The 27,326-nt window shown below is 46.9% G+C and overlaps 1 protein-coding gene and 1 long non-coding RNA gene across 4 annotated transcripts in view; one reads left to right on the forward strand and one right to left on the reverse strand.

Moving 5' to 3' along the window:
• Window positions 1-22,308, reverse strand: part of Arid1b (AT-rich interaction domain 1B) — a 360,006-nt gene extending 337,698 nt beyond the window's left edge. For 2 of the 3 annotated variants that reach the window (XM_038338780.2, XM_038338778.2), the window contains exon 1: window positions 20,875-22,308. In XM_038338780.2, coding sequence (XP_038194708.1) covers window positions 20,875-22,293 — 1,419 coding nt within the window. In that variant the 5' untranslated portion in view covers window positions 22,294-22,308. Of the gene's footprint in view, window positions 1-10,305; window positions 10,415-20,874 lie in introns of those variants that run through there. The other variant, XM_038338779.2, reaches the window with a different exon arrangement.
• Window positions 22,309-23,240: 932 nt separating this feature from the next.
• On the forward strand, window positions 23,241-26,907 carry LOC119820841. Its single transcript, XR_005286543.1, has 2 exons — window positions 23,241-26,280; window positions 26,457-26,907. It is a non-coding gene; the product is annotated as an uncharacterized LOC119820841 (long non-coding RNA).
• Window positions 26,908-27,326: the final 419 nt, after the last annotated feature.

The following is a 27,326-nucleotide window of genomic DNA, read 5'->3' on the forward strand; positions in this document are numbered from 1 at the left end:
AATGCACACTTAAAAGCACATATGTTCATATGTATTCATGCATTCCTGTGTTTATGAGATGCTACAAATGCTTAGAAATATAAAAATAAGCTATCACTTATTTTTAGCCACGGAAAAACAAGGCCAATCCATGTTTCCTTTCTAAAACGCCTCTCCCTCATTCCTCAGGGAACAGCTATTTCAGCCAGCCTACATCTAGGCTTCAAATGAAAAAGTCCAGTGGGCTAGATCTATAAACTTCTATTTGCTGTATGTTAAGAAATTCTAGCCTCAGAACCTAGATAGAAGCTTCAAAATGAAAAGCAAAGAACTCTAAAAATATAAAGTATCCCTGATCAAACCCCAAGGAATTCTCAAATTAACATTTGCTATGTTTAAAAGTTGGGGGTTTTGTTTGTTTGTTTGTTTTATTTTGTTTTAGTTGGGGCTAACGAGACTGCTCAGCAGTTAAGCGCATTGGCCACTCTTACAGAAGACCGGGGTTCAATTCCCAGCATCCACATGGTGGCTAACAACTGTAACTCCAGTTCTTGGGGATCCAATACCGTCTTTTGGCCTCCAGGCACACATGTGGTGCGTATGTAGGCAAAAAACCCATACACATGAAATAAAAAGATTAATTTTTTAAAAAGTTTTTATTTTCTTTTAAAGATCCATGGCTTGAATTGGACATTTTACAGGGAGATCGCAACAAGCAGAACAAAAGTTCAAAGCCAATTGGGCCATGGGAGTGCTAGGCTAATCTGGGCTGTATGGTAAGAGCAACTATAAGAACAAGTCCGGGACCTAAATATTTTATTATTTTTTGAGTTCAAGCAACATTATTCAAAGGACTAAGCTAAGTCCCAACAAAAGGAGTGTCATTCCAAGTACAGCATCCACATGGAACAACAGAGGGGAGTCCGGGCACAAACAACAGCCATCCCTTACACAGTCAAGCTTTCAGACACTAAAGGATGGATCTTTGCTTCATCTAATGACGGTACAAAGTTAAATTGTTTGCAAACGGGAAGTTTCTTGTGTTCAATCTTCAGCCCACAGTATATCCTAATTATCGAGCTCAGCAACACTGAATTCTAACACTCTGAGAAGGGCTCCATTATCTTCCACACAGAGGTCCTGCAGCAGACAGGCTGTGAGGCACGGCTCACACATCCTCTGTTCTGCTCACACCTGGACCATCCCAGCAGGGCCAGCTAAACCCACACAGCACATTAATACACACAGGCTCCAGCCTCCTGACACTTAGTCTCAAGCCTCACTGGATAGGAGGAGCCAAAGCATTTTAGTCAATCTTAACAAAATTCCAATTTTTTTCCCAAATGTATAAACTATCCCAACCACTCAGCCAGGGGTTAAAGTTCAAACTGTGACACAGATAGCAGGGATGTCTGTCCTTGTAGTGCTGCAAGAAGAAAGCACTAACGAGTCTCACGTAGACTTTCAGAGGCTAGCAAGCAAAATCAACCAAAGCCTTCCAGAGGCTGGTTCCAAACCACAGAGACACTTTCTCTCCTGTGAGAGAAGCAGAACCCAGGAAGGAGGCACAGTCTGCAAGCAGGGGGCTCCAGCTCAGCATGCCAAGACCAGCCTGGTCAAAGCTGGAGAACTGCTCTCAAGACAGACAGACAGACAGACAGACAGACAGACAGAGGAAGACTAAGGAAAGAAAAGTGAGTTCACGTTGGGCACAGTCGCACACACACACCTTTAATCTCAGCACTCGGGAGGAAGAGGCAGGCGGAACTCTATGAGTTCAAGGCCAGCCTGGTCTACACAGTGAGTGCCAGGACAGCCAGGGCTACACAGTGAGACCCTGTCATGAAAGAAACAAAACAAAAGTGAGTTCAATGCAAGCACCCATCCTTATCCTATCGCCTTTCATGGTAAGGACCACGGGCTTCCAGAAGAAAGAGTTCTTTTGCAATAATACTGTTCTTACTCAATTACTTTTAAATTTGAGATAAATGCATGTATAACGCTGACTATATCAAAAACAGCTTCAAGACATGGCTGTTATTCCAGGACTCGGGAGGCACAGGCAGGAGGACACCAACAATTTCAAAGCCAGCATAGTTTACACAGAGAGTTCTGCCAAAGCTATTCACTGAGACCCCCATCTCAAAGAGGAAAAAAAATCAGAGAGTGAGGAGCTTCAAAAATCATTCAACATCCTATCTTACTGATGATCAATCAAATAAAAGGAACGGGCCTTCTTACCTAGAAGCCGTGCACAGCACTCAAATGTCTCAAATGACCTAATGCAAGATGCAACCAAAAAAATGCTAGAGTCCTCTGTCACAGAACAACCCAGACCTGCACTACAGTCACACACACCCATGCAGTCACTGTGACTGGCTCACAGTCACACAGAGCTTGTGACCATCTACCACAGTGCTCGAGTACACTCCAAATTCCTTAGTCACATTGACATCTTATCCTGAGTCCCCACCACCACCCTTTTCTGGGGATAAGCTTGGTAAAGGATCTTTCTCTATGTAATCCCAACTGTCCTCAAACACAGAGATTCTCTTGCCTCTCCGCTGGGATCTCTGAGTTTTCTTTCTGCAAAGGGATGGCAATGTATGCTCTCAAAAGGAAGGAAGAACGCTGGTTCAACTTGCTTCCTAGCTGGCATGTAGTAATGAGGCGAGCAGACCTGCTTTTCATCCCGCCCGGATCCCACACGGCTAGCTTTATACCCGAAATAACAACACACAAATTGTATTCATTTAAACACTGCTTGGCCCATTAGCTCTAGCCTCTTACTGGCTAACTCTCACATCTTGTTTCACCCATTTCTAATAATCTGTGTAGCACCACAAGGTGGTGGCTTACCGGGAAAGATTCAGCATGTCTGACCTGGTGGCTGGCTTCATGGCGACTGTCTCACTGCCTTCTTCCTCCCAGCATTCTGTTCTGTCTTCCCCACCTACCTATGTTCTGACCTATCAAGCCAAGCAGTTTTCTTTATTAATTAACCAATGAAAGCAACAGATAGATAGAAGACACACCTACATCACTGGAAGGCCCAGGCACAGGAGTGGCATGTGCAGGGTGAGGGTCTCGGGGGGGCAGGGCCTCTCTCAGGGCAATATCTCTATGACCTCTTTACCTGCTGGCTGGAAATCTTCCTGTTCTGGCTTCCGAGATGAGTATTTTGTCTTTAGCCAAACAATGTCCTCTGGTGGAAAAGGGAGCGCTTTCTCTACCTTTCCCAGTGTCCACAGGACATCAAATGCAAGCAGGCAAAAAGCCCTCATATGCCAACAGCTTCCAGAAGCTAAATTCAGTGCTTGGAACTCCACCTGCTCTGGAGGGGAGGAAAGCACACACCCCGATTCCACACCTGCCACCCACTTCCTCAGCTGGATGTGTACTCACTCTGAAATGGGGTGTATACAATACAGGCCCAACATCAAAACACACAAGTAGAATCCTTCAGCTCTGGCCGGAGCAACACCTGCTTGCTACTCTGCCAATTACCATATGTCATTGATTATTAATTACTTTTGAGTGCAATGGCAAACAACTGTTTCTTTTGGGGGCTACAGGGAGTGTGAAGGAACCTGTACTCAAAGTAAGGGGCACATGCGTGCTGTAACTGTAAAGTGGCTTCATTACAGATACACATACATGGGAGAAACATATTCCCGCTTTATCGACTGAGCATCCATGAATCACCTTTGCAGACAGAAGCCTACGTGGCATTTGCAAACACAAATGATTTCACAGGTGATGACAAAATATACAGTGACATCTTACTCCTGCTGACCAAGGCCTTGACCCCAAATCACTGCCACCAACAATGACCCTGCCTTAAGTGTCTCTAGACACTCAGGGTAGTCCCCACTGTCCACTCCAAGGGGACACCCCAGCTGGTGGAGAGAAAGAGCACAAGAAACGCTGGTAGCTCAATAGAGTACAGAAATTTTTCAGAAATGTTTGTAAATAATCTTTGTGCAAACATTTCCCCATGACTTATATTTGCTGAAATCTATAAAGTGGGAACAGCAAACAAAACCTGCCTCCGAGGACTGCTGCCAGGATTAAATATGAACTCAGGTCACAAGCACACAGTCACCTACACCAGCAGCTTCTTGGGATACACAGAAACGGGGCCCCCATCCCTGTCAGGACAGCTCCAGTCACTAAGAAAGGGCCACCCAAGGCAGAGAGCGTAGAGGGCAGCCCACGTTCTCTCTTCCTTTCTTGCTCTTCTAACATCTCCGAGCCTCTTCCTCCTCCCTATTCACTACCCACAGTGGCTCGTTCACCTAGACACCAACAGCAACAGTGGCCTCTCCACTCTCAGGGACTGCACACTGCTCCTCACATTGTGCCTGTCTCTCTTCCAGAAGCTTCCACTCCCAAGCTGTGGGACCCTTCCTATTCCGACCTCCTTTCACCCCCAGATCTGAGGTTCCCAAGTCAGCCATGCCTTCCAGGAACAGGCTCAGGTCTTCTGTTCTTTCTTTTTATTTGCTTGGTTTGGTTTTCTTTTAGTTTAGGGACAAGATCTCACTACGTAGCCTTGGCTGTCCTGTGTAGACCAGGTTGGCCTTGAACTGACAGAGACGCTGAGATTAAAGGCATGCCATCATCATGTGACTAAAGTCTCCATTTTTAAAGAACACAGACACATGCCCAGGTGGGAGCCCATCTCCTGCTCATTCCTATTTTCTTGCCACAGACTTGAGCGTCTTCATTGTATTATCCAGAAGACACCCAGACCCCAGCATTCCCAACCACAGTCTGGAACAAGCATACACAACGATACACAAACATCGTCGGAAGCTACAGAACCCATCTTCTGCCCATGGGGCCAGATGGGAAATCCTACACACTCCTCCTCCTCCTCCCAGCCTCCAGGAGGCAGGGGACATCAGGCTGCATGAGTCTCTTCAGCTGTTCGTGGTGAAAATGCCACCTTTGAAAACAGCCCAGGTGAAAGGGGTGCATGCTGAGGATGTGCCCGAGGACAGAAATGTATGTGACAGTTCCTTTAAAGATCGGGGCTGTGACACACGTATGTGAAACACATTAGGACACAGAAGATTTTACAGCCACTTTCTTCTCATGTTCCATGTGAATCATCTATCCTTCAGTGTGAGAACTAACCTTTCTAGTTATCAATAGCTCATTACTGTAAACTGTCTTATAGTTCCTAATGTTCCCTCTTGCACACAGTAAAACCTGAGTTCTGAGTTGCAAGTAAGGATTATTTTCTGTACCCGTCTCTGAGGCTCCAACTACAGGTTAAACAAGGTTAAATTCTCTTGAATTCCCTCCACTCTGCCACACCATAGGGAGACCACTTCCATACAGCCATCTCCAGAACTAAAGTATTACTATAAACAGACATCCAGCATATTCTTATGAATATAATCGTATGGCCAATAAAGCCACATGAAATATTGTTAAGTCTGGGCTAAGAACAGCATTGGGCGAGCGTGAGCAGGAGGTAAGAATGCACCTGTGGGAAAGCTGGCTCTTTCACACTCCTGAACGGCTTTCACCTCTGCTGGATGAGAGCTGTAGGACAAACTGCTCCTTATTCAAAGCTGAAATCTGCTTTTGCTGAGACTTGAAAGCATAAGAACTACTCGGGGCATAAAGGGAAACTGTCTTCAGTCCTATACCTTGCTCACAGGACACGAAAGGCTCCCCACATCCGACCCAGCATCCCGAGGCCCAAGAAGCCTCGAAGCATTGCAGCAAAGCAAAAAAGTATTTGCTACTGTCAGCCGGGTGCTTTCAAATCTCACTAAATCTGGCCCTGCAAGGGCCCTGTGACCACAGCAAAGACAGATAATCATGACTGCATCTCACAAAAGAACCCTTTCCAAGGAAGCGGGAAGGCTTCTCTCAGGCTGGTTTCTCACGCCTATGATATCCTGGTTCTCTTCTCTTTTTTAAACTGTGTGATCACATGTGTGGGCACCCATGTGGGACATGAGGACAGCCTTGCGTGTCATCTTCAGGAATACCACCCACCCTCTTTACAGGGCGTCCCGTCGGCTGGCACTCATCAGTTGAGCTAGAGTGTCAGGCCATGGAATCACAAGGAAGCTCTGCCTCCCGGGTGCTGGAACTACAAGCACGCCATGACAGACACTACACAGCTTCTGGGGATCAAACCCAGTTCCTTGTGTTTGTAGGACAAGTCCTTAACCAACAGTCTTTCCCCCAGCCCAGCGATTTTTCTTAAAACCCATACAAGTTTTGCTGGCTGGCTGATAACATTCACACCTTCTCAGCACTTTGCTAAAATTCTCCTACTCTTCCAGCTGCCCAAATTCCTACTTTTACCAATCTTCTGAGAAGTCCCTTCCACTATTATCAATCCAATCTGCCTTGATACCTTCTTCCTTCCTTGAATTCCCAGGTGCTGGCCACAGGTGCTGGCCTCATGCATAACAGAAGGACCCGAGACACTGTCCGGTCCATCACCCACTTCTCTATACGGATCAACTCATTAAGCAGCTCCTTCATTCTAGAATCATTCCAAATGCAGACACCCCCCCCCCCTCTGCTTGGGAAGTTCAGCCACACCCACCAAAATAAACAGAGGAGACATCTACACCTCTCTTTAAAGGCCGAGACTTCTTCACAGCCTTGGTAACTCAGAGCAATGACCCAGATCACGGTGAGGCCTTCCCAGGACTGGCGGGTGTAATCAATGTCTGCTGACGCTACCAGAATAAACCAATAGCCACCCTCTTGTGATACGGATTCTTTACGCTTTGTTCAGTCACGACAATGGAATCACATAATAAAAAGCTCAATTATCGCAGTGTGGTTTTACACAGATCAACAATATTCTGCCTCTGTGAAGAGCAGAGAGGTGGGCTTCCAGACCCCTCCACAGGAGGTGGGGGTCTCTGAATGTCTTCCTCCCTAGGGGGCTGGGAAAAAACATACTCCATAATTCTACCCACTTGCTTGTCCCCAACACCAGGGTAACGGTGATGCCTCCCAGCTGTACGCATGTGCAGAGCAGACATGGCCACATCCAGGAACTGCAGCCATTCTGATATTACTGATTTTTATTACAACACTATTTTGTATGACTCGCCTAAGTCCTTCCGGAAACCTACATTTTTGAGAGGTCAAGAACAAAAAGTAGCATATTTCTCCAGGTTTTATCAATCACTCCTGACTGTGACATAACTGTCCTCGGCAGGACACATTTTTAAAAACCATGCGAGACTCGGCTGCTGACTCACTACCACTGTGACATTATCTCTGTGCCCGGCTGGCCGCTCTCCCTCCGTTCTATGCACCCTTTTCTCCCGGGAGGGCCATTCTGCACACAGCCACTCTGACCTTAATTAAACAGCTGCCTAGCTACTTCAGCCATCACAGAATTGCCTCCTTTTCCTGGGACGCTAGCCACCGTCACCCCCACCTCCATCAGTCTCATTTTGGAGGTGTGCTGCTGTCCCTAATCCATGAGCTCAGTGACCTGGGGACTATGATCCCTACATCTCTGACAGTGAATGTTGTCACAATCACTTCTCCCAATTTTTAAAATTATTCCCCTCATCAGGTCAAAGGGACAGCTTTTCCTGCTCCTTAGTCTGGCTTGCCTATCACACTCCCCAGAGAGGAGGGATCTCTTCTGGACCCTGCTGGGAGAGGCAGGTACCTACACCCGAGCTTTGACCCATGTCGTAAACCAGAATGCTCACAGGAAGAGTTCAGCCTGAAAGCCACACAAAAGCACTTATAAATGTCAGACTGCCCAGCTCACCCTCCTGCCAAGAACCCACTAGAGAGCCTCTTCAGACCGATTAATCTCACAAAGAGAACTTTTCCTTCTGAATGCTCTACCCGGCCAACCTGATCAAGTACCTCGACTGCCACCCATGCAGAGCTCTAACTGCATACACATACTGGAAAGACAGAGAGAAACGCCCTTTCGAACTACTTTTATCTAATAAAAGCCCATGGCTCATTAATTGCATTAATCAATATAAAACTCTCAAGTGAGTCACGCCACACCAGTCCACTTCAGGCCAGCACTGCGCATCTCTCCAATGTCCGAGCATCTTTGAAAGGCTTTTCCGAGGGAAATATAAGACCCGGGATGGTCCACAGAAGGAAAATATTTTGTTTAAAATTTGTTTTTGTTTTCAAACACCTACGGGAAATAAACGATAATTCAACAATTATCTCAAAGCCCAGACAGGGAGGGCACATGTCTGTGATTCTAATACTCGGGAAAAAATGGAAAGCTTGTGAGTTTTAGGCAAGCCTGGAGTGCAAAGTGAGATTGTTTCATATAAGTAAATAATAAACAAACAAACAAAAGAGAGAGAAAGAAGAAAGAGAGAGAGAGAGAGAGAGAGAGAGAGAGAGAGAGAGAGAAAGAAAGAAAGAAAGAAAGAAAGAAAGAAAGAAAGAAAGAAAGAGGCAGAGAAGAAAACGCCTTCCCTTGGTAAGGCTATTGGACACCAATTAAAAATTATTTATGTTAAGGTCTTTTCTAAGGAACGCTGCTCACACATCTGTGTGTGTTAGCACTTTGGCCAGTGCCCACACCACAGGACCTGGTGGAGAGTCCTGCGTGCCGGCACATGCTGCCTCCCTGGGTTATCTGTCCCTGCTCCATTTGGGTCCAATTTCCGTACATTCCCTTTGCCCAGGTCAGGGAAGAATAGCTGTCAAATCCCCAGAGGAATAAAGCACCCGCTCTCTTCCTGAGGCAGCAGTTTCAATTCCCAGAGCACATGGCTAATCTACATGTGTGAAGGTCACGGCTCTTCAGTGTGGGGTTAGGAATGGAGGCTCACGGAAGGGGCCTTTCTTAAACATCTTGGCAGGATGCCCAACAAGTGAGATTGTTGAGAAGCAATCGTCAGCTTCTGGCAGCAGCCAGGGAAAAATATTTTGATCACGTGGTGCTGTGCACACTACCTAGCGTGTTTCACGTGCAACTCTGGGAGGCCCTAGAAATCATCGCACACTGGAAACGACTCCAGCTCTCAGCGTCGCTGGCTCGGCCGTCGGAGTTTGCTTTCCTCTTCAGCAGACACCTTTCCGTGGGCTTGCCAGCCACACAGAGGGTAAAAGTCAGCACACCGACGCTCTTCACCAGACACCCTTCCGTGGGCTTGCCAGCCACACAGAGGATAAAAGTCAGCACACCGACGGCCAGTTGACTCGAATATGTTTGCAGCCATTCTTCAATAAAACATCGAACACTTACAAGGACAAATATCAGACTAAAAAGTCATATTCCTGTAAGCTGTCCAAGCATAGCCACCCTAGGAACATTCCTCCTCTGTTGCGCTCCTTTCTTCTCTCCACCCCCCCCCCCTTTCAGGAGTCATAAGGCCTAGGGGAAATCACAGGAACTTCCAAAGACAATACACACTCCCTACAGAATGAGCGTCAACATTGTGTCTGAAGGGCTCACAGTCAATCATTCCAGTCTTCCCACACGCTCCGGCCACCAGGTGAAAGGACAGAAGCCCAGAGGCTGTGGACAAGTCTCCTCCTGCACTGGGCAATTCCCGTTCTGTCTATTTTCTACATCAACCAATAAGTTGGGGACCTGGCACCAAGGGGCAAGGGCAGTTTTCACAGCCAGCAAACTTCTAGCCTGCATGACTATAATTTCAGCCTACTTAATTGATAGTGAAAATTAGAGACCAAAAGAGCCAATGTGGAAGTTGTCTACCTAGCAGCATCTTCCCTCAGCTCAAAAGTCAGACAGTTATGAGGTCAGTTACACAATCTCTATTTCTAAGTGGGTAGCATAAGGAACATAAAAATACCCCATCAAACTATTTCATTTAACTAATTGCCAATATTTATTTCCTCCATAATCTGAGGGCAGCGGTCTATGGTAAGCAATGAACATAAAGTTTAACAATTTACAAATATTCTCTGCATACCTATCTACCTTGGCATTCTACACCAACATCAGGCTTGAAACCTATGGACCACACTTTACAACTATTCACTAACTTAGGAAAGAAATATCAGGAAAAGAGTCTGAGGTGATTTAGATTAGAAATAAGCTTCCTATTTGTTCTGAAAGGAAAAAACTGATAGACTGTTAAATTAACTACAAGAGAAAGAAAACAAACCCATTTGAAATCTTTATTGATGAGAAAACACACTATCTTGTCACTTTATTAAAATGTCCCTTTCACTGCCAAAGGCACCTAATCAAGTCCACACAAGAAGTCCCACAAGATTCTTTCCCATTCCTTGGAAGGGAACTACAGAGCACAGAGACAAACGTCACTTGCCTGAGGTCACACAGACAATAAACAGCCTTCTGTTGCTTACCATTTCCGGCTCTTGCCCTTGTCTCTCCTTCCATCTCCAGCGCCCTTCAGTTAATGGGCAGGGCCTCCTTGCTTCTCCACACTCTCAGTCTGGCCTATGTGAAGCACAGCCCTAACAAAACTATTCCCACAAGTTTCCTTTACCCTGTGCATAGCAGACCCCTTAATCAAGCCGAGTGGCTGGCTCTCATCTTGCCCCACAGTTTCAAGCACAGAGCAGCCTGCATTCTGGCTACGGCAACACCTCCCGAAGGCAGGGCACAAGACTACCCATGAGGCAAAGTTACATGACCTGATATTAGGCCCTTCCTGCAAGAACACTCTGGACCTTTTCTGTTTGTTTTTGAGGCAGGGCCTTACATTGTAACGAAGGCTGTCCTGCAGCTCACTAGGTAGCTCAGGCTGGCCTTGTACACCTAGCAACTCTCCTCCCAGCTGCTGGGCGTACGCCTAGCTGCAGAGTCTTTTCTTTCGGGAGAGCACATCACACAAATGACATTCAAGACAAAAATCCACTAGACTCCCTTTCTTGCCAAAACCATCACACCCAAGAACAACTTCCAAGCCCTAAAAGAGTGAACGCAGACTGTACAAGGTTCCATAGATCTGAAAGTGAGCGACACACATCAGGACAAGCTACCAAGCACCTTTCAAATGTTTCCAACAGGGCACTGCTTTCCACACTGCTTCGGGGTAGCACAGAGTGTACCAGGTTGCACCTTAGCATCCTGACAAGGAATACTTAGTTCTCTGCTTGGTTCTCCTCCCCTCTCCCATCTGGGGCTCCCCAGTGAGCTTCCCCTAAGGTGGTACGGTTAGAGGGCTATGATCTTTTGTACAAGATCTGAGGAGTATCACAGCCATTCACTGTGATTTCCATACAGCAAACCCCAGGAGTTTCTGATCATTCACCAGGGAGAATTATGGATCCTATGCTGTATTTCCTCTTTGCATGAAGAGCACCAAACAGCATTCGGCACTTGTTCATAACAGAATTTAATTTTGTCTATGACAGCTTTCTAAATCTCAGCATTAAAAACAAAAGGAATGGTGCTGGAGAAATGGCTCAGTGTAAGAGAGACCTGAGTTCACGTCCTGGCACTCACAACAGGCAACTCACAACTGCCTGAAACCCCAGCTTGAGGGGATCCAATACCTTATTCTGGCCTCCAGCACCTGCATTAACACACAAACAAACAAATATGTATAATTTAAAAATAAAGAAGTATTCTGAGAAAAACCATTAGCAGTCTCAGATTTGACATTGCGTATTTTGATTATTTAAAAACACCCCTAACCCCTACACATAACAAATTATAATTTTGTTAGGAAACAAATCTAAGTAATAGCTCCAGTGAAGTTGAAGACAATACAAAATGAAGCAAACTAACTCAGCTAGTAAAGAACCGAAGTCCAATTACCCAGAAACTCCAAAACGCCTCACTTATAATTTCTGAAATTTTGAAAATTAATAATCCTAAAAAGAGAATAACTTTTGCAGATCATATAAATAGACAGTGTTGGGTCCTGACCAGAGGACTACCAGCAGCAATGACATGTGCTCACAGGAACCTCCCAGATGACCTGAAATCCCCATCAGTACACCCGTGCAATGCAGCTTGAGCAACAGCATGGCTCTCAGCTTCCGCTCAAGCCTGGTAGCTTAAGAGTAGAGACAGTGGTGGACTGCTACCTGGAGCCTACAAAGAAGCAAAGAACTCTGGAGCTGGGCAGGGCTAAACATCACCTGACTGAAGGGTCAGCCTTGTCCTTGACCATACTGCGAAGTGAGACAGAGAGTCAGGCAAAAGTAAGGGTCCGAGATTAACAGAAGGACTTCGGTGAACAACATTCCAAATGGGAAATAAAATCCCTTCGGAGGCCAGAGAGAAGAGTGACCCAGCCCAACGATAAGCCAGGGCCTGCTGGACTCCCAGCCACAATCTCTCTCCATTAGGAGAGGCGCCTCATGACGTCATCCTCTCAGGAACCTAACTATCACAGGACTAAACACAATGAATGCAGCAGTCCTGGGGGCTGTGCCTGCTTCCTCAGAAAACTACTTGCTTGGCAAGATTTTCCACTTGCATTTCCAAGGTCACCCATAACTCCCTGGGCAAAGTAAATTTATTATTTAAAATTACAAATAAACTGCAAAAAGAAAATGAAAGACGGTACAATGGATTCTTAATTTGGTGGGTAACATTTCAAAACTTAGATGTCAACTCCTAGATCAATTCTGGGATTCCCAGTCAGGTCCTGACTGGGCTCTGAGGAGTGAGTGGTTGAACTTCTGAGACGCCCTAGAGAAGGAAACAGGAGCTGCCGCTGAGAATTAGACTTCCGGAGCCACCTCACTCATTGTCCGGCCCGACTTCACTCCAGGACCTGGAGCAGTGGCTGCACTGGCTCAGCCAGCACCCGTTATCTCCATGGTTCCCAGAAATACCCACAAGCGAAGGAGATTCCCCAGGCCCGGCAGACTGCCTTTCTTTTTCCAAGACTCTATGTGATGCAGAAAACTGAGAAAAAGAAAAAGGACCAGTCTATATAATGGTTCAATTTTCCGGTTTTGGCTATTACTGTCTCTAACAGAGCAACGCTTTGCACAGGCACAAAGCCAGTAGTTGACTGGGAGAAACGGGCGTCACTAAATAACATCAGCTGTATCACATCCACCTGCAATTATCTGTATTTCCGAAATCCCACCCCCTTCCCCATACCAGGCCACGACTCTGAGGAGCCACACTGCTGCCATTCACACTGCTGAAATGTGCCAGTCCTATGGCCACAGTGCCAAACACTTGCCATGCAGGTATGACAGGGCAAGCCCTGGCAGCACTGGCATCAGCTGGCAGGGAGCAGCAGGGGCCACAGCCCCACAAACTGCCCACGTCTACAGAGCACCGACTAAAAAGTGGGCACTCAGTAAATGATCATCTGCTAGCCAGCTGTTTGGGGCAGCCACATACCACACAGCATACACAAACGCTAAATGTCCACGTACAAAATAACTGTTGCTTCTGCCCAGCACAGGAGCTCAGGTAGGTCCATTTCCTCTCTAGGATCTGGTGCCTTCTGTCCATAATTGAAGAGCTGACTGCATAACAACTAACAACATCAACCGTGTTCAAAAATAATCCTGATGTCCACCCTCTCTTTCTCCCCCCACTCTGTTCACATTAAAAATCTAACAAACATGATCAAAACATATTGTATGATAAAAAAGTTTTAATAAAAATGAAAAGGAAGGATCTAGCAAGCTTCTCTTCTGAAGCAGCCTTTACATTTTAGTTAAAAGATCAATTGCTCTAATTTTTAAATTTAGCATTTTTTATATCTATTAGTACTTTTTTCATGAACTTCTGTATTTACAGAGGACTCAACGCTAACAACAGGGGAGCTGCAGTCTGCCCAGTTTGCCCTGCAATCATGAGGACCTGAGTTCAATGTTCACCAACAACAAAAAAGTCAAAAAGGCAGCCTGGGGAGGGAACTCAGTTGGTAAAATGCTCGCCTCTCAGGTAGGAAGCTCGGCATTCCATACACATACCACATAAGGTTACAAATATTAACACGTGCCTGTAACCCCAGCCCTTGGGAGAAGTGTTAAGTCATCCAGAGTACATAAGACCCTCTCCAAAGAAAAAAGAAAAGAGAGAAGAGAAGAGAAGAGAAGAGAAGAGAAGAGAAGAGAAGAGAAGAGAAGAGAAGAGAAGAGAAGAGAAGAGAAGAGAAAAGCTGGGTGCTGAGGCACAAGGGAAGGCAGAGAGGCCAGAGGTGGCCTGGGGCTTGCTGGCCCAGCCAGTCTATCAGATTCAGAAACTTCCAAGTTCAGTGAGAGACTCTATCCCAAAAGATAATTGTAAAAAGGAAGATACTCAATGCCAACCTCTGGCCTACACACAAAAGCCCAAGCCCATGGCATAGAGACAGACATACAGACACCAGCAGGAGATACAGCACCTAAGAGCAGAGAGCAAAGAGAATACAGTATCTGTCACCTGGCCTGACATTCACTCTGGTGTCTGGGTTTGAGGGCAGTGCTGCCCGAACATTTAAAACAGAAAAAAAAAAATTAGTGTAAATAATTTCCCCTAGCACTACAAATATAAAACAAATGTGCTTTAAAAGAAGCTAAAAATGCAAAAGTAAGAAAAAAGCAAGAAGAGAAGTAATCACAACGGTTTATTTCTACGTCCAATCACAGAGTCCCAGGTTTCAAGGCCTCCTGCTCTTTCAACCTGAGAAGGGTGATTATGATGCCATCCCCAGTAATGACACAATCACACACTTCCAGAAAGACCAAATCCACGAAGTCCAAAAGTCACAACGGAAATTAACAAATTAATTAATAGGAAAACATCATTGGTACCCCCAAAGAAACATGAGGAAGGCTTTACTAATGGACTATAAAGTGGCAGAACCAATGGTCCCTTACAAACAAACAAACAAACAAACAAAAGTGGTGTAATCACACCACACAGTCACAGCCAGCAGGTCAAAGTTTGACACAAAGAACAGAAACAGCAGCACCTATGGGCTGTTTATGATGTGAAAAGTCTTCAGAGATGACAGCACAGGAATGAGATGTGCCCAGTGCCACCTGATTCTGCCTACAAGCGGTTAAACAGTAAACTCTATACCACGGATGACACATATCTAAACACTTTTTTGGCAATCTATTCCAAAAAAGAAAAAGTATAGTACTGACATCCATCCAGGATTTTCTAGATTTCATCAAATAAACGGTTTCCCTTTCAGAATGGTTGAATATGGAATCACTTCGTCTGGTTTTCAGGGTTCATCTTTCCTCAAGGTCCAGAACATCTAGAAGAGCACCCTACAAGGGTTGACCAGCAGAGGCTGCACCTCACACAGTCACTCCCAAAGGACAGTCCTGCCTGACACATCCTTCCAGACCCTGATGCCATCTCCCTGACTTTAAAAATGGAAATGAGCGTCTCCCATGAATGCAGTCTGTCCTGGAAGTAAACATTATGTAAGAAACAAAATAAAGTCAGCTTTAATTCCTCTGTCAAACAGTAGCCTTCTAACACACTTGGCATCGATCCATGCGGAACCGAGTTTGGAAACAACCCACTGGATTCGACTTAGATTTAAGTCACTTTTAAGGAGCAGTCTGCTTAAAAGCATTCCCACTGAGCAGAGTCCTTGGCCAGCATACACAAAGTCCTGGGTTCAGTCTCAAGAATGCAGACAATTAACTGTGGTAATGGCCCACACCAGGAATCCCAGCACAGGAGAGAAAGCATCAGAAGTTTAAGATCAGCCTCTGCTATCCGCCAAGTTCCAGGCTAGCCTGGGGTACACAAAACTGCCTTAAAAAAAAAAAACAAACAAACTAAAAAAATAACACCTTCAAAAGTAAAATGCATTTGAAGCAAACTTCCTGGGGACACACCTACTACACGTCTGTAAATTCACTCAGTGTGATACTACAATAAGTGCATATCTATTATTATATTATCTAATTATATCGAATAGTATATTTAGTCAAACGTAAACCCAGGGTAAACTGAGTACAGTTCTAGAGACACTCAGGTAGTAACTAAATGGTACCTGCATCTGTTTCTAGTTGTTGAATTCCTAAGAGAAAAAGGCTACCACAGCACATCAAGGTTTCAGACCAGAATTCATTCAATCACCTAATTAAAACAAAAAGGGTCAAGAGTCTTATGCAAACAGTCTCCAAACTGTGCCTGGCTACACTGTGTAACATCAGCATCTGTGATGCATAGACACCTTCTTGGTGGATGTACAGCCCTGCCCAGTGCTCCTCCCCCACACCACAGGGAACAAGGGAATGGGTCCTGGAATTCCTCACCCTCAAGCATGCGTACACAGCTTCAAGCATACATACATAGCAAGTGTGCATACATAGCATTCGCACATACACAGTAACCGTGCATACACAATAAGCTTGTATGTGCAGCAAGACTGTGTACAAAGCAAGCATGCATACACAGCTCCAGGAATGCATACACAGCAAGCGTGCACAAACAGCAAGCATGCAGCATGACGTTCCCTGTCCACAGAGAATTGCAAAAGCAAAAGCCTCCTCTGAAAAGAACACACCTCTGAAAAGGCACACACAGCCCCAAACAGCCCAGTTCCCAAACTGCCTAAGAAGTGGGTATGGCCCCTTAAGTAAAAATAGCACTGCTTTAGTGCCATAAAAATTTCATAACATCCATTTTGAAAATGTAAATACTGCAAAAAAATTAATGGGATTCTTATTAATATTCATTTTCAGCTTCCCATAAATCTGTTGTTTTAAGTAACACACGGCAATTTTATCAAACATAAATATCAACCTCAAATTTACAAAGCTACATACAGCCAAAAATGAAAGTGGAATGAGCCAGAGAATACGGCTCAGAGCACGGGACTCCAGGACCTGGGCAACGACAGCTGGACACAGCAATGACCAAAAAAAAAAAAAAAAAAAAAAAAAAAAAAGGCCCGGCAAAAGGCCAGCCAGCTCCCGAAACCTCTTGGCCCAAGGGCATCTCTGCACTGCTCCCAAAACAAGCTGGAAAATTTCACAGATCGGGGAAATTTTAAGTCAACCCTCCTGGGAAAGGACAGGGTTAAATAAAGCAAGGGATCACCTTCTGGATCTGCCGAGGGTGACGTGAAGTTGGTGTGTAACCTAAGGAAACGGTGCTCCTGCTGTATCAGAAGACATCTTTACACACACATCAGCCCAAATTATAAAGGAATATGGTCCATTAATGATACAGAACTAAAAACTAAACAACCCTACCACACAGGTTTTCTTTAAAGGATAACTGTGTCCAGGAAGATTAGCAAGTCTTCCTGTAGCTAGTCCCCTATTTTTCAAATTAGTTCTCAAAGTAGAATTAATGGTGTTCTCATAGCAGAGTGAAGATGTCATTCTCCTCAACTCCAAAGAAGAAACAGGATATTCAGAGGTTTAACCCATCAGCGAAAGTGTCCAAGCATGACCTGGGGTGTGCCTATACCCAGGACACACTTCTCACACACACAACACTGAGAAAAATGGAATGGCCAAAGCCTGGACAAAAAATGTACTCTTAAATACAGACAGACAAAACCAAAAGGAAAAAAGGAAGGTTGTTTCCAATTACAGAGCAAAGGGAAAAACAGGTACCCAGGAATAAATCTAATTTACTATAAATTAAGTATAATTTTATACCAACTGCCTTGAAACTGATTACTATTATTAAAAAAAAGTCAAAAATAAGTAATATAAAAGTCAAGGCATCTAACAAAACTGATTTTGAGCTATATTTTCATATCATAAAACATAAAAATAAACTATAGACTTTTTTATTGGGGGGAGGTCTTGGGTTTGTTTCTTAAATAATAGGCCTTCTGTATGAACCACTGCTCCTAAATTCACTAACCAGATAACAGCCATGCATTTCTAGGCAAATATATAAACTGAGGCCGTCGAGATGTCTTGATGAGACATGAACTCCCAGATCTCACGGAGGAGGAAGGGATGAACCTTGTGAGACCTTACATGGTCCTTACAGTCATTCTGAGGAATACATAAGGAAAGATTCTGGGGCTTCCTTCACTGTAAGACTAAACTAACTGCTTTTTTCTAAAGGTAAATAGCACTTTTTATTATTATTATATTTTACTATAATGTATAAACTAAAGATAAAATATCATGCACAGAATTCAAGACAAATGTGTACTTCCTAAAAGTTTATGCATGTGGGCAGTCCCTAAGACTTATTTTGAGACTGCTATCTAAATACTTACTGCAAAAGGAAAAGAAAAGGGAACAAACTAGATCATAAAACAGTTTGTGTTCCATCTTGAGAAGACCTTTCCCCACAACAGGAAGGTTTTGTTCCTAGTGACAACAACAAAACAAACTGTCACCAAGCCATCTGCCTAGAATCAAAAATGAAACTAAAAGTATTAAAAGCCAAAAAAGATTTATTTTTCAATTATTTAATATGACTATGCATTTTATGACCTATATTCTGGTATAATCTAATAGTATGGACAAGTGGCTACCTAGCCCAGTTATCATAACAAATACTAAATAATACTGCTCTCCCAAAAGCAAAACAAACGGGAAAAAAAAATAAAAGTGTAAAAAGAAACATTCTATGTTATCGGCAAGGTACCTAAGAGAACTATGTGAATTGAGGTCGTAAGTCTGTCCCTTTTTTCTCAGAGATTAAAAAAAAAAAAAAAGCAATTCCCAAGGGCCACACTGAGCCCATGATAGATAGACATGCTCTCATTCAAAGAAAACAAACAAAAACATACTTGCAATGATTGGTACCATTAAGAAATAATACTCTAAAAGCAACACGAACCTACAACTGCATCTGACTTCCTCCCTTTAAACAGTTTACAAAGATGAGAATTTTAATTATAATATGGGCTTATTTTTACCAGGCTTCTCTTTCACATTTACTGTGAGAATCAAAAACAAAAACTGAAATCACAAGTTCTTCATCAAGAACAGAAAAAATGTTTTACTGAAGTGGAACTCCGTGGACTATGTAGATTTGGAAGCAGCAGATAGCGGGTACCAACCTAGAAGTCACTCGGTTACTTGTAAATTAATGCCTTTACCTAACAAATCTATCCTCAGATACACAACTGTTATTAAAATACACCTTCCTAAAACAAATTAGCTAAATACAAAGAACCACTGCTATTCCTTCCTAGCAGATTAAAAACCATCACAAAACTTCACAGCAGAAAGACATGCACAGAGGAAAAATTATTTGGAAGAAACAGTACCGACTACAACTTGCCTATAATATGCTTGCTCTAATTCATAAGCAGTTCAAATAAATCTCACGTTACTTAGCCTAACAAAACAATCAAGGGGAAGAAAACAACATGGGGAGGGGGGCACTTCTATGTGCTACAAACCAACCAAGGAGCGGGCTTTTAGAATTTGCAGAAATATTCATTGTCTCTTTCAGTCTGATTGTTCTCTACAAAAATTAGTTTCATTTCATGGATTTTAAAATATGCCAATTCTAAGTTACACTCCTCCACATGACCAGCTTAAAATGGTCACAATTACAAGAACACAGGTCACAGAAAAGGCAAGGCTTCATTCTGATGTTAAGCTAATTAAGAATCACCAAATATATAGCTTTCTTCTGAGTTTAGATAATTAAACATCAGCAAGAAATATTACTGCAATGGGAATACTGAAATCTTAACGTATTAAACTATGTGCTGATAGAATTAAAACATATTCACAGTTAAATCTGTAAAAATTAGACTTTTATAAAAGCTCAACAAAGCCCAAACTGGTACGACCTGTGCTTTAATTATTTCTCAATGCTCCTATCTTCAGTCTGCAATTAAAGTCCACGATAAATGTGATGTTCATGTGTAAGATGGCCATCAAAGACCCGAGTTTTATAAATGCCCAGTACTGGACAACAGCATGTTTCTCTGTATCCATTCCTCTTATTACTAACTCTGATTCATAACAATTTAAGCTCTAAATAGTATTCAACCTTCCATCTGCTTGGAACAGAGTTCAGTTATTATTGGTGGCAGGAATTTTTGTGACTGCACCGCTCCGCACTTCTATTTACATCAGCAGTGCTAAATGCCCAATGGTGAGAGGGGAGCCAATCAGATGGCAGATTAGATGTCAACTCAGAGGCAGCTGTCTGGAGACTATTACAGCCAGTTTACCTCCACAATTCAAATTCCAAACCTTGCAAAGGAGATCAAGTCAGTCTTTAGGCTCAGCCTACTAGCAAGAGACAGCGAGAGCGCAAGACATTTCCTAACATCGCTGTAGGACTCGGGCGACAGCAAAATCAAGAAAACCCACATAAATGCGATCCAGAAAGATCCATTTTCACTGGCCTACTACCTCACTAGGGTTGCCGAATAAAAAAGGAAAGTCTAACCCATGATCAAAATAAGTTCCATCGATCCGGAATCTATTCCTTCAACATCGCCTCCCGGTTGAAGGTGACTCCTTCCAAGCAGCCCTAAGCCCCATAATGGATCTCCCCGACTATTCTTTGGAACGAATCCATGTTATTTTACAATATTTCGCCTCCTCGTTGTTGTAAATCTGGGTCTTATTCCTGCTGGTAAACATCCAAACTCCAACAGCCACGGCTGTCACAAAGCTAACCTCGATTATCCCTGCCTCTACCTCGCAGGGGAATGGGAACCCGACCGGGGCCCGGAGGAGAGAGAAAGTTGCTCTCTCTCCGCGCCCACTCGGGGCACACCGTGGGCGCCTGCGGAGCCAGGCCGGGCCGCGGATCCCGGCGCCCCGAGAGCCCTCCCGGCGGGCGCGGCCTCGGGGGGGACCGCGGTCCCGTCCCGGGCCTGGCGCGGGCACAGGCTCGCAAGCGGCAGCGGGGGAGGGCGCGGGCCGGCCCGGTTCCCCGACCCCGCCAGCTCCGGACTCGGTCGGGCGGCGCCGCGCCCCCGCCACCCCCGCCAGCCGCGGGGAAAAGTACCCGGCGGAGAAAGAAAGTCAGGGCTCGCTCGCTCGCGAGGCCCGGGCGGAAGCAGGCCCGGCCGGCGCGGGGGTTACCTGGGATCTGCCCATGGTCGGTCCGGGGGTGCCGGGGCTCATCGCCGGGTGACTCCTTTGTTGCGCGGCCGCCCAGGCCGGGCTGGCAGCGGCGTACTGGGCGCCCAGGTCCTTGCCCAAGCCCATGCCCGCGGCCGCCTGCTGGCCACCCGCCGCCGCCCCCGCCGCCGCCGCCGCCGCCTGAGACTGGGGCTGCGACGGCGGCGGCGGCGGCGCGCTGGGGCTGCTGTAGTCGGGGTAGCTGCCGCCGTAGCTCCGCATCATGGGGCTGGGCGAGGTGAGCAGCTGGTTGAGGGTCGGCGTGGCCCCCGACGGGTGCTGGTTCTGGCCGGCGAAGCGTTGGAAGCCCCCCGCCGCTGCCGCCGCGCCGGCGGCCGCCTTGCTGAGGCTCGCGGCCCCGCCGCCCCCGGGGCCCATCATCATGCCGCCGCCCTGCTGCCGCGGGGAGCTCAGCACCCCGTACCCCGAGGACGAGCCCCCATAGCCGCCGCCGCCGCCTCCTGCTGCTGCCGCCGCCGCCGCCGCCGCGGCCGCCGCCGCCACAGCTCCGGCTCCTGCTGCCGCTGCCGCTGCTCCTCCAGCTCCTCCTGCTCCTCCTGCTCCTCCTCCTCCTCCACCTCCTCCGCTGCCTCCTCCTCCTCCGCCGCCGCCGCCCGCGCCGGGCCGGCTGTAGCCCGGATAATGGTTGTACTGGCTGTTGGGGTACCCTTCGTGGGAGTTCTGCAGGGGGTCCATGCTGCTGGGGGCCCCGGCGGCGGCAGAGGCGGAGTGCATCATCCCCATCCCGGGGCTTTGTTGTCCGCCATGTTGATCAAAGCAAGGCCCAGCGCGGCCGCCGGGGCCGCCGCTAGCAGGGGCAGCGCTGCCATAGTAATTATTAAACTCCGAGACGGCCGCCGGGCCGCCACCGCCGCCCCCGGGCAGGGCGACCGGCGCGGGTGGCTGCTGCGCGCCCAGGCCCGGGTGCTCATAGCGGCTGCCCGCCGGCTCCCCCATCTTGGGCGGCGCGTCGTCCTCGTCGCCCGGCTTGCTCAGCAGAGGCTGGCCCTGCGGGTCGGCCTGACTACCCGCGGCACTGTCCTTGGCGCCTCCATGTTGCGGGTGCTCCATGTCCGGGCCGGGCTGGGGCGCGCCGCCGCCCGCGCCGCCCAGGCTGTTGTTGGCAGTGGGATGATGCTGCTGCGGCGGCGGCTGTGGCGGCTGCTGCTGCTGTGGCTGCGGCGGCTGCTGGAACTGGTTTAGCTGCTGCTGTAGTGCGTGGTGGTGGTGGTGGTGGTGGTGGTGGAGGTGGTGGAGGTGGTGGGCATGGTGGTGATGGTGGTGGTGGGCATGGTGGTGGTGGTGCGGCTGATGGGGCGGTGCAGCGGGGGCCTCGCCAACGGCTTTCAGTTTGTGGTTGGGGAGCAGCCCGGTCTCCATGGCCGAGCCGGGGCCCGCCGAGGAGGAGGAGGAGGAAGAGGCCGCGACGGCGGAGGAGGAGGACAGCGCGGTGGCGCTTCCACCCTCCTTGAGAGGCGCCTCGGAGCCGCCGCTCTGCGCGCTGTTGGAGCTAGCGGCGGCCGCGGCGCTCGCGCTATGGGCCATGTTCAGGTCGTGACGGGGGTGCAGGGGGTGGTGGTGCACATTATTCAGGCCGCCGTCGCCGCCCCCCACTATGGGGCCCGGAGCCGCCGCCACCGCGCCGCGCGCGCCCGCCTCCAGGTCCCGGGCCCCGGGCGCCGGCCGCGGCCCCGAGGGCGCCCGCCGCTCGCCGCTGCCCGTCCGCGCCGCCGCCGCTGCTGCCCGCGCGGCCATGATCGCCGCGGCGTGGCGCGGCCGGGCGGGGTGGGGGGAGACAATGTCCCCACTCGCAGTCGGCCGCCCCTCCAGCGCGCATCCACGCGGCCCGCGGGGAAGCGCGGCGCCCTCCCTCCCCTCCCCACCCCCACCCCCCGCAGCCCCGGGCCGCCCGCCGGGGGCGCGCCTTTGCGCTCGGGGGCCCGCGCCCGCTCCGGCCTGGGCCGCCGGAAAGTTTTTTAGTTCCGCTTGCAATGAAACTTTTCTCTCTCTCTCTCCCTCACTCCCTCACTCTCGCTCTCTTTTTCCTCTCTAACCCGGATATGGGGGGGAATGCACGACTTGCCTGAGCCTCTCGGGCCCAGCGCGGCGTGAGGGAGCCGGGCGAGCCGGAGCAACTATTATCCGCTTCTCTCCGAGGGCTGCTGCGCACTCGCAAAACGCGGACTGGACTCGGCCCCAGGCGCTCGCCCGCCCGCCCGCCCGCCGCCCCGCGCTCGCCCGCTCGGCCTGGCTCGCTAGACCCGGCCCGGGGGAGCGGGGGCCCAGGCTGCCGGCGCTCGCTCGCTCGCTCGCTGGCGGCCCGAAGCTGCTCTTTCCCCTCGTGCTCCGGTCTCCTTGCCAACCCGCGTTCCTGTGTTTGTTTTCACGTCTAAAGGGAGCGCTACGAAGGTGGAAAACGAGTCTGACGAGCAGACAAAAGAGGGAGAAGGGGCTGGGAAGCAAAGTTGTCTTGTTGGGCCTCCTGAGGTGGTATGGAGCCGGCGGGGAAGGGAAACGTTTAGCCAGGCCAGCCGAGCAAAAGCACCGTCTCTCCCAGGAGTTATGTAATTTTTCACAACCTTGGCCTCTCCGACTTGATTTCAGGCCATCGGCGTAATTCCCACAACTTCATCCAACTGAAAAATTAGGAAACACTAAGTGAAGGTTAAGCCGCAAAGGCTGCTGTGCCCTGTACACAGCAGGCACTCAATAATTGCTCATGATTCACTACTCCAATCCCCAAGTGATGTTTATATAACTTTTTTTAAGGCACCTTAAGTAGGTATGAAAACTCACAGTATTCCCCACCGAGTGTTTTTCTTATAATGCATTTGGGTGTCCTCTCAAACGTGGAGTGTTAGCTCCAGACAGCATTCAGGAGACGTTTAACTAACATTGGTGCAAAAACAGCGACCGCTAAGGTTTATCTCATGTCTTCATAAATCTACACGACACCTTTCATCATGTTTCAGAGGTTAATGTGTGCAATTAACCCTCTTGATATGAGTTCATTTCTAAGTAATGGGAAACAAAACCAAATAGATGTATTTAATAAACATAAAGTCAATAATAATGTAAACAGTCTAATCCCAAAGCAGAAATATGCAGTACTTTCCCCTTTTATAAAAAGATACCTATTGTTTTGGCAGTATAATGTTTTTGAACATTATTATTATAATCACCTCTTGACTGTCTCTGATACTTGGACTTCTTAACCCAAGCCATGGCTCAGTTGTGTTAGGGTGGACTGATTTGTGTTGAGAGAAAGCTTTTTGAAACCAAAGCTTTCCAGAAGTCAGACTGGAGGAATATGTTAGATTTGGACACAGTGTTTTTTCCAAAATCCTTCTTTAGCAGCTCATAAAAACTATTTTAGTTTATGTCAATTGCGGTAGTTGTTTGCTGGACCAAGTGTAAATATTTTTACATGGCTAAATAGACAACTCTAGATGTCGAGTGGGGTGTAGTAACGAGTAAATGAGGGGGAAGGAGAACCAGGGTCGTTGCCGAGTATAAAAGCAGATCGTGATGCTCTGGAAACAACTGGAAAACAGGGTCTATATCCTTGCATATGAGGGAGTACCAGCCATAAGATAAATTTATGCCAAATCATCAGTTTCTGCCAAGAAAATACTACATCTTTGTGTCTGTGCCTTTTGACATTTTCCCCTTGGATCTTCTCTTTATATATTTGAATGCATACTAATTATAGGGTTGTACCACACAAGCTGAATTCAAAGTTTCTCGTATACAAATAGAAATATATGTCTGTTTTGTGTATATGTCTATCGACATTCTAAAATCAATTACATATTTATGCTTTTAGACATTTACAGTCAAACTAAATATATACATATAATCATAAAAGTGTTTTTTTTCAAAAGAGTAAAATATAGCAAAGTCAATTCAGACAAGCCATATGTTGTGACTTATCCACAACCATGCTTAAAAGAGCAAATGAATCATCAAGTTCAGCTCTGGCCTGTTTCTTAGAAATATTTTTTTCATGTCAAAATCATGAAACTAAAAAAATAAAATAAAATTGATAATCATGTGAGCAAAATCTCATTGAATTCCAAGTCAACTCAAAGAGTGGAACTAAGAGGCAATAACATAGAGACCCCCCAGCACAGGGAACCCAACCTGCTATAAAGGGTGACACATGCCAGTTTTCCCTCCCCAATGGCAGATGTCACACCCTAAAGCAGACAGCCAGCCCTGCAGCCTGCAGGAGTAGAGGAACACAAAGCCGGCAGGACTTGGTTTTGTCTTTGGAACCACGGAGAATTCTAAAATGTCTTTTAAAACGAGCCTTGGCTGGAGAGGAATGGAGTCCTGTGCTTATTTTCAACTTTCCCAACACACCCCCTCAGGAAAACAGTGAAAACCTCTTAAAGTTGCACGTAAAAACCCAGTGCTCAATAAGGAAAATGGCAGTTGTCAGGGGTCTGGCATAAAATGATGAAACAAGCTTGCGTTCACAAAAGCCCAGCTTCAACCCTGGCTTATTTCCTTTGCCTACAATGCAGTCCGGCCTTGGCTCTTCAGTCGAAATCGCTGCATTGGGTTTTTCTTAATGAGTTTCTTCATTTTTTACCTCATGTGCCTACATCTCCAACCATAATGACAGTTGTGTTTCTGCTGTCACCACAAGGAAGCCTTGGAGGTGGAAATCTGCTGGTGGCCTTGGCTGTGCTCTGGCCCCAGCAAACCTCCCACCCACAGGGTTCTCCCCAGCCCTTCGTGTGTAGTCAGAGGATTACCCATTATTTTCTTAAACATGCCTTTCCAGTTACAAAAGGTTTTCTTTCTTCCCCCCAACTATATGGAAATATTAATATTCAATACTGCTCCTTTTGAATAACTTTTAGGGCCCCAAATAAAAGGCCCTTCAACTTGCCCACTGAAAGAGAATCAAGCCAGATGGTAGTTTAAGAATCCCACAGTTCTGTTCTTTTTGACTCTCCAAGGCCCATTGCACTGTTTGCTCTTAGATTAGTCCCTTTTTACTGTTCTTATTTACCCGGCGACTGAAGCTATCACGATTCACTGCCCGTCATATTTCTCAGTATTCTTTCCGTAATTTGGAAGCAATTTGGAATAAAGCCCTGTCAAGGTTTTACAAATAAGAACTATTAAAGAATAAAGCTTTGGATACTTGCTTTCCTTTTAGATTTATGAGAGATGCGATGAATGGGGCTAATGGGATTTCCCTACTGGTCTTGGTCAGGGACTTTAAAAAGCACTAAACAATTGTCCTATTCACTTCTGCGATTTAGACGTTAGCAGTGAACAACTCGGAGTCGGTGCAGGGTGTGGGCTCTACAGTGTTGGATTGGAAACAGCTATGCAAATCATCACTGGCCTGTAAGTTCAGAATGCGAAACAATTAGGGAGGATGGAGGGTTGAGGGGGACCGGCAGGAATAGGCAACAAATAATTTAAAACAATTTGGCCAACAGCAGCAGTATTATATTTGTTGAGGAGATTAAAGTGGGCACAGTGAACGGGATGGGGATAAATCACACTTGATCCTTCAACAGACTTGCCTGGCATCTACTTCCTGCCGTGACCAAAAGAGGAAAACGTGTTACCTTTGCCCAGTCCTGAACAGGGAACAACTATTACATCGAAACACAGTGAAGTCGGCGCCTCAGTGTGTTCCAAAGGCCTTGACCAGTGAAGAACTGAGCTTAGATTTCCTCACCGAAGGGCACCTAATGGAGCTGTCCCTTGTTGGCAGCCCCTGCCAGGCATCTAACCCTCCGTCCTCACAGCTCTGCCAACACTAAGACCACCAATCCTAGGCTGAGCTTCCAGAAGCCTATGTCCAGTTTATGATCAGGGCAGTAGGGTTTGTCTCCAGTGGCCCTGGGAACACGGGAGCAGCAGTGACCATATGAAGAAACACCTGACCACATTTTAATGCATTGCATGATATCGACTGTCTGTATTTGGAGCGATGTGTAATAAATATTTTTATTACAGTCTAGAGCGCCAGTGTTGTATCACTCTTAGACAAATTTGTGTTCATTGGAGCCCCCTTTGTTTTCATGACGGTCTTCACTCATTTAAAACATCACCGAAAGTTACAGACTATTGCTATTTCTCAACATTCTCCCCTAGCCAGGAATACTGGCAGAAACCAGTAACCCCATAACCCCAACTCCTGGGGAGGCTGAAGCTGAAGGATCTAAGTTTGAAACAACTTCACATAGACCCTGCCTGAAAAATCCAAAAAGGGTGCTGTCACAGCTCCATGGTAGAGCATGTTCAAGGCTCGGGTTCACTTCCCATTACTGGAAAAGCAATGGGCAGGTTCTTTCGTTGGCTGTTGTCACTGGGCTCCCGCCATTAATAAGCTGCTGCTTATGTTGAGCCACTTTATAAATCAGTCTAGTTCCTCAAAAATA

Source organism: Arvicola amphibius, chromosome 8 (genome assembly GCF_903992535.2).
Source record: "Arvicola amphibius chromosome 8, mArvAmp1.2, whole genome shotgun sequence".
In the NCBI taxonomy this organism is placed as follows: domain Eukaryota; kingdom Metazoa; phylum Chordata; class Mammalia; order Rodentia; family Cricetidae; genus Arvicola; species Arvicola amphibius.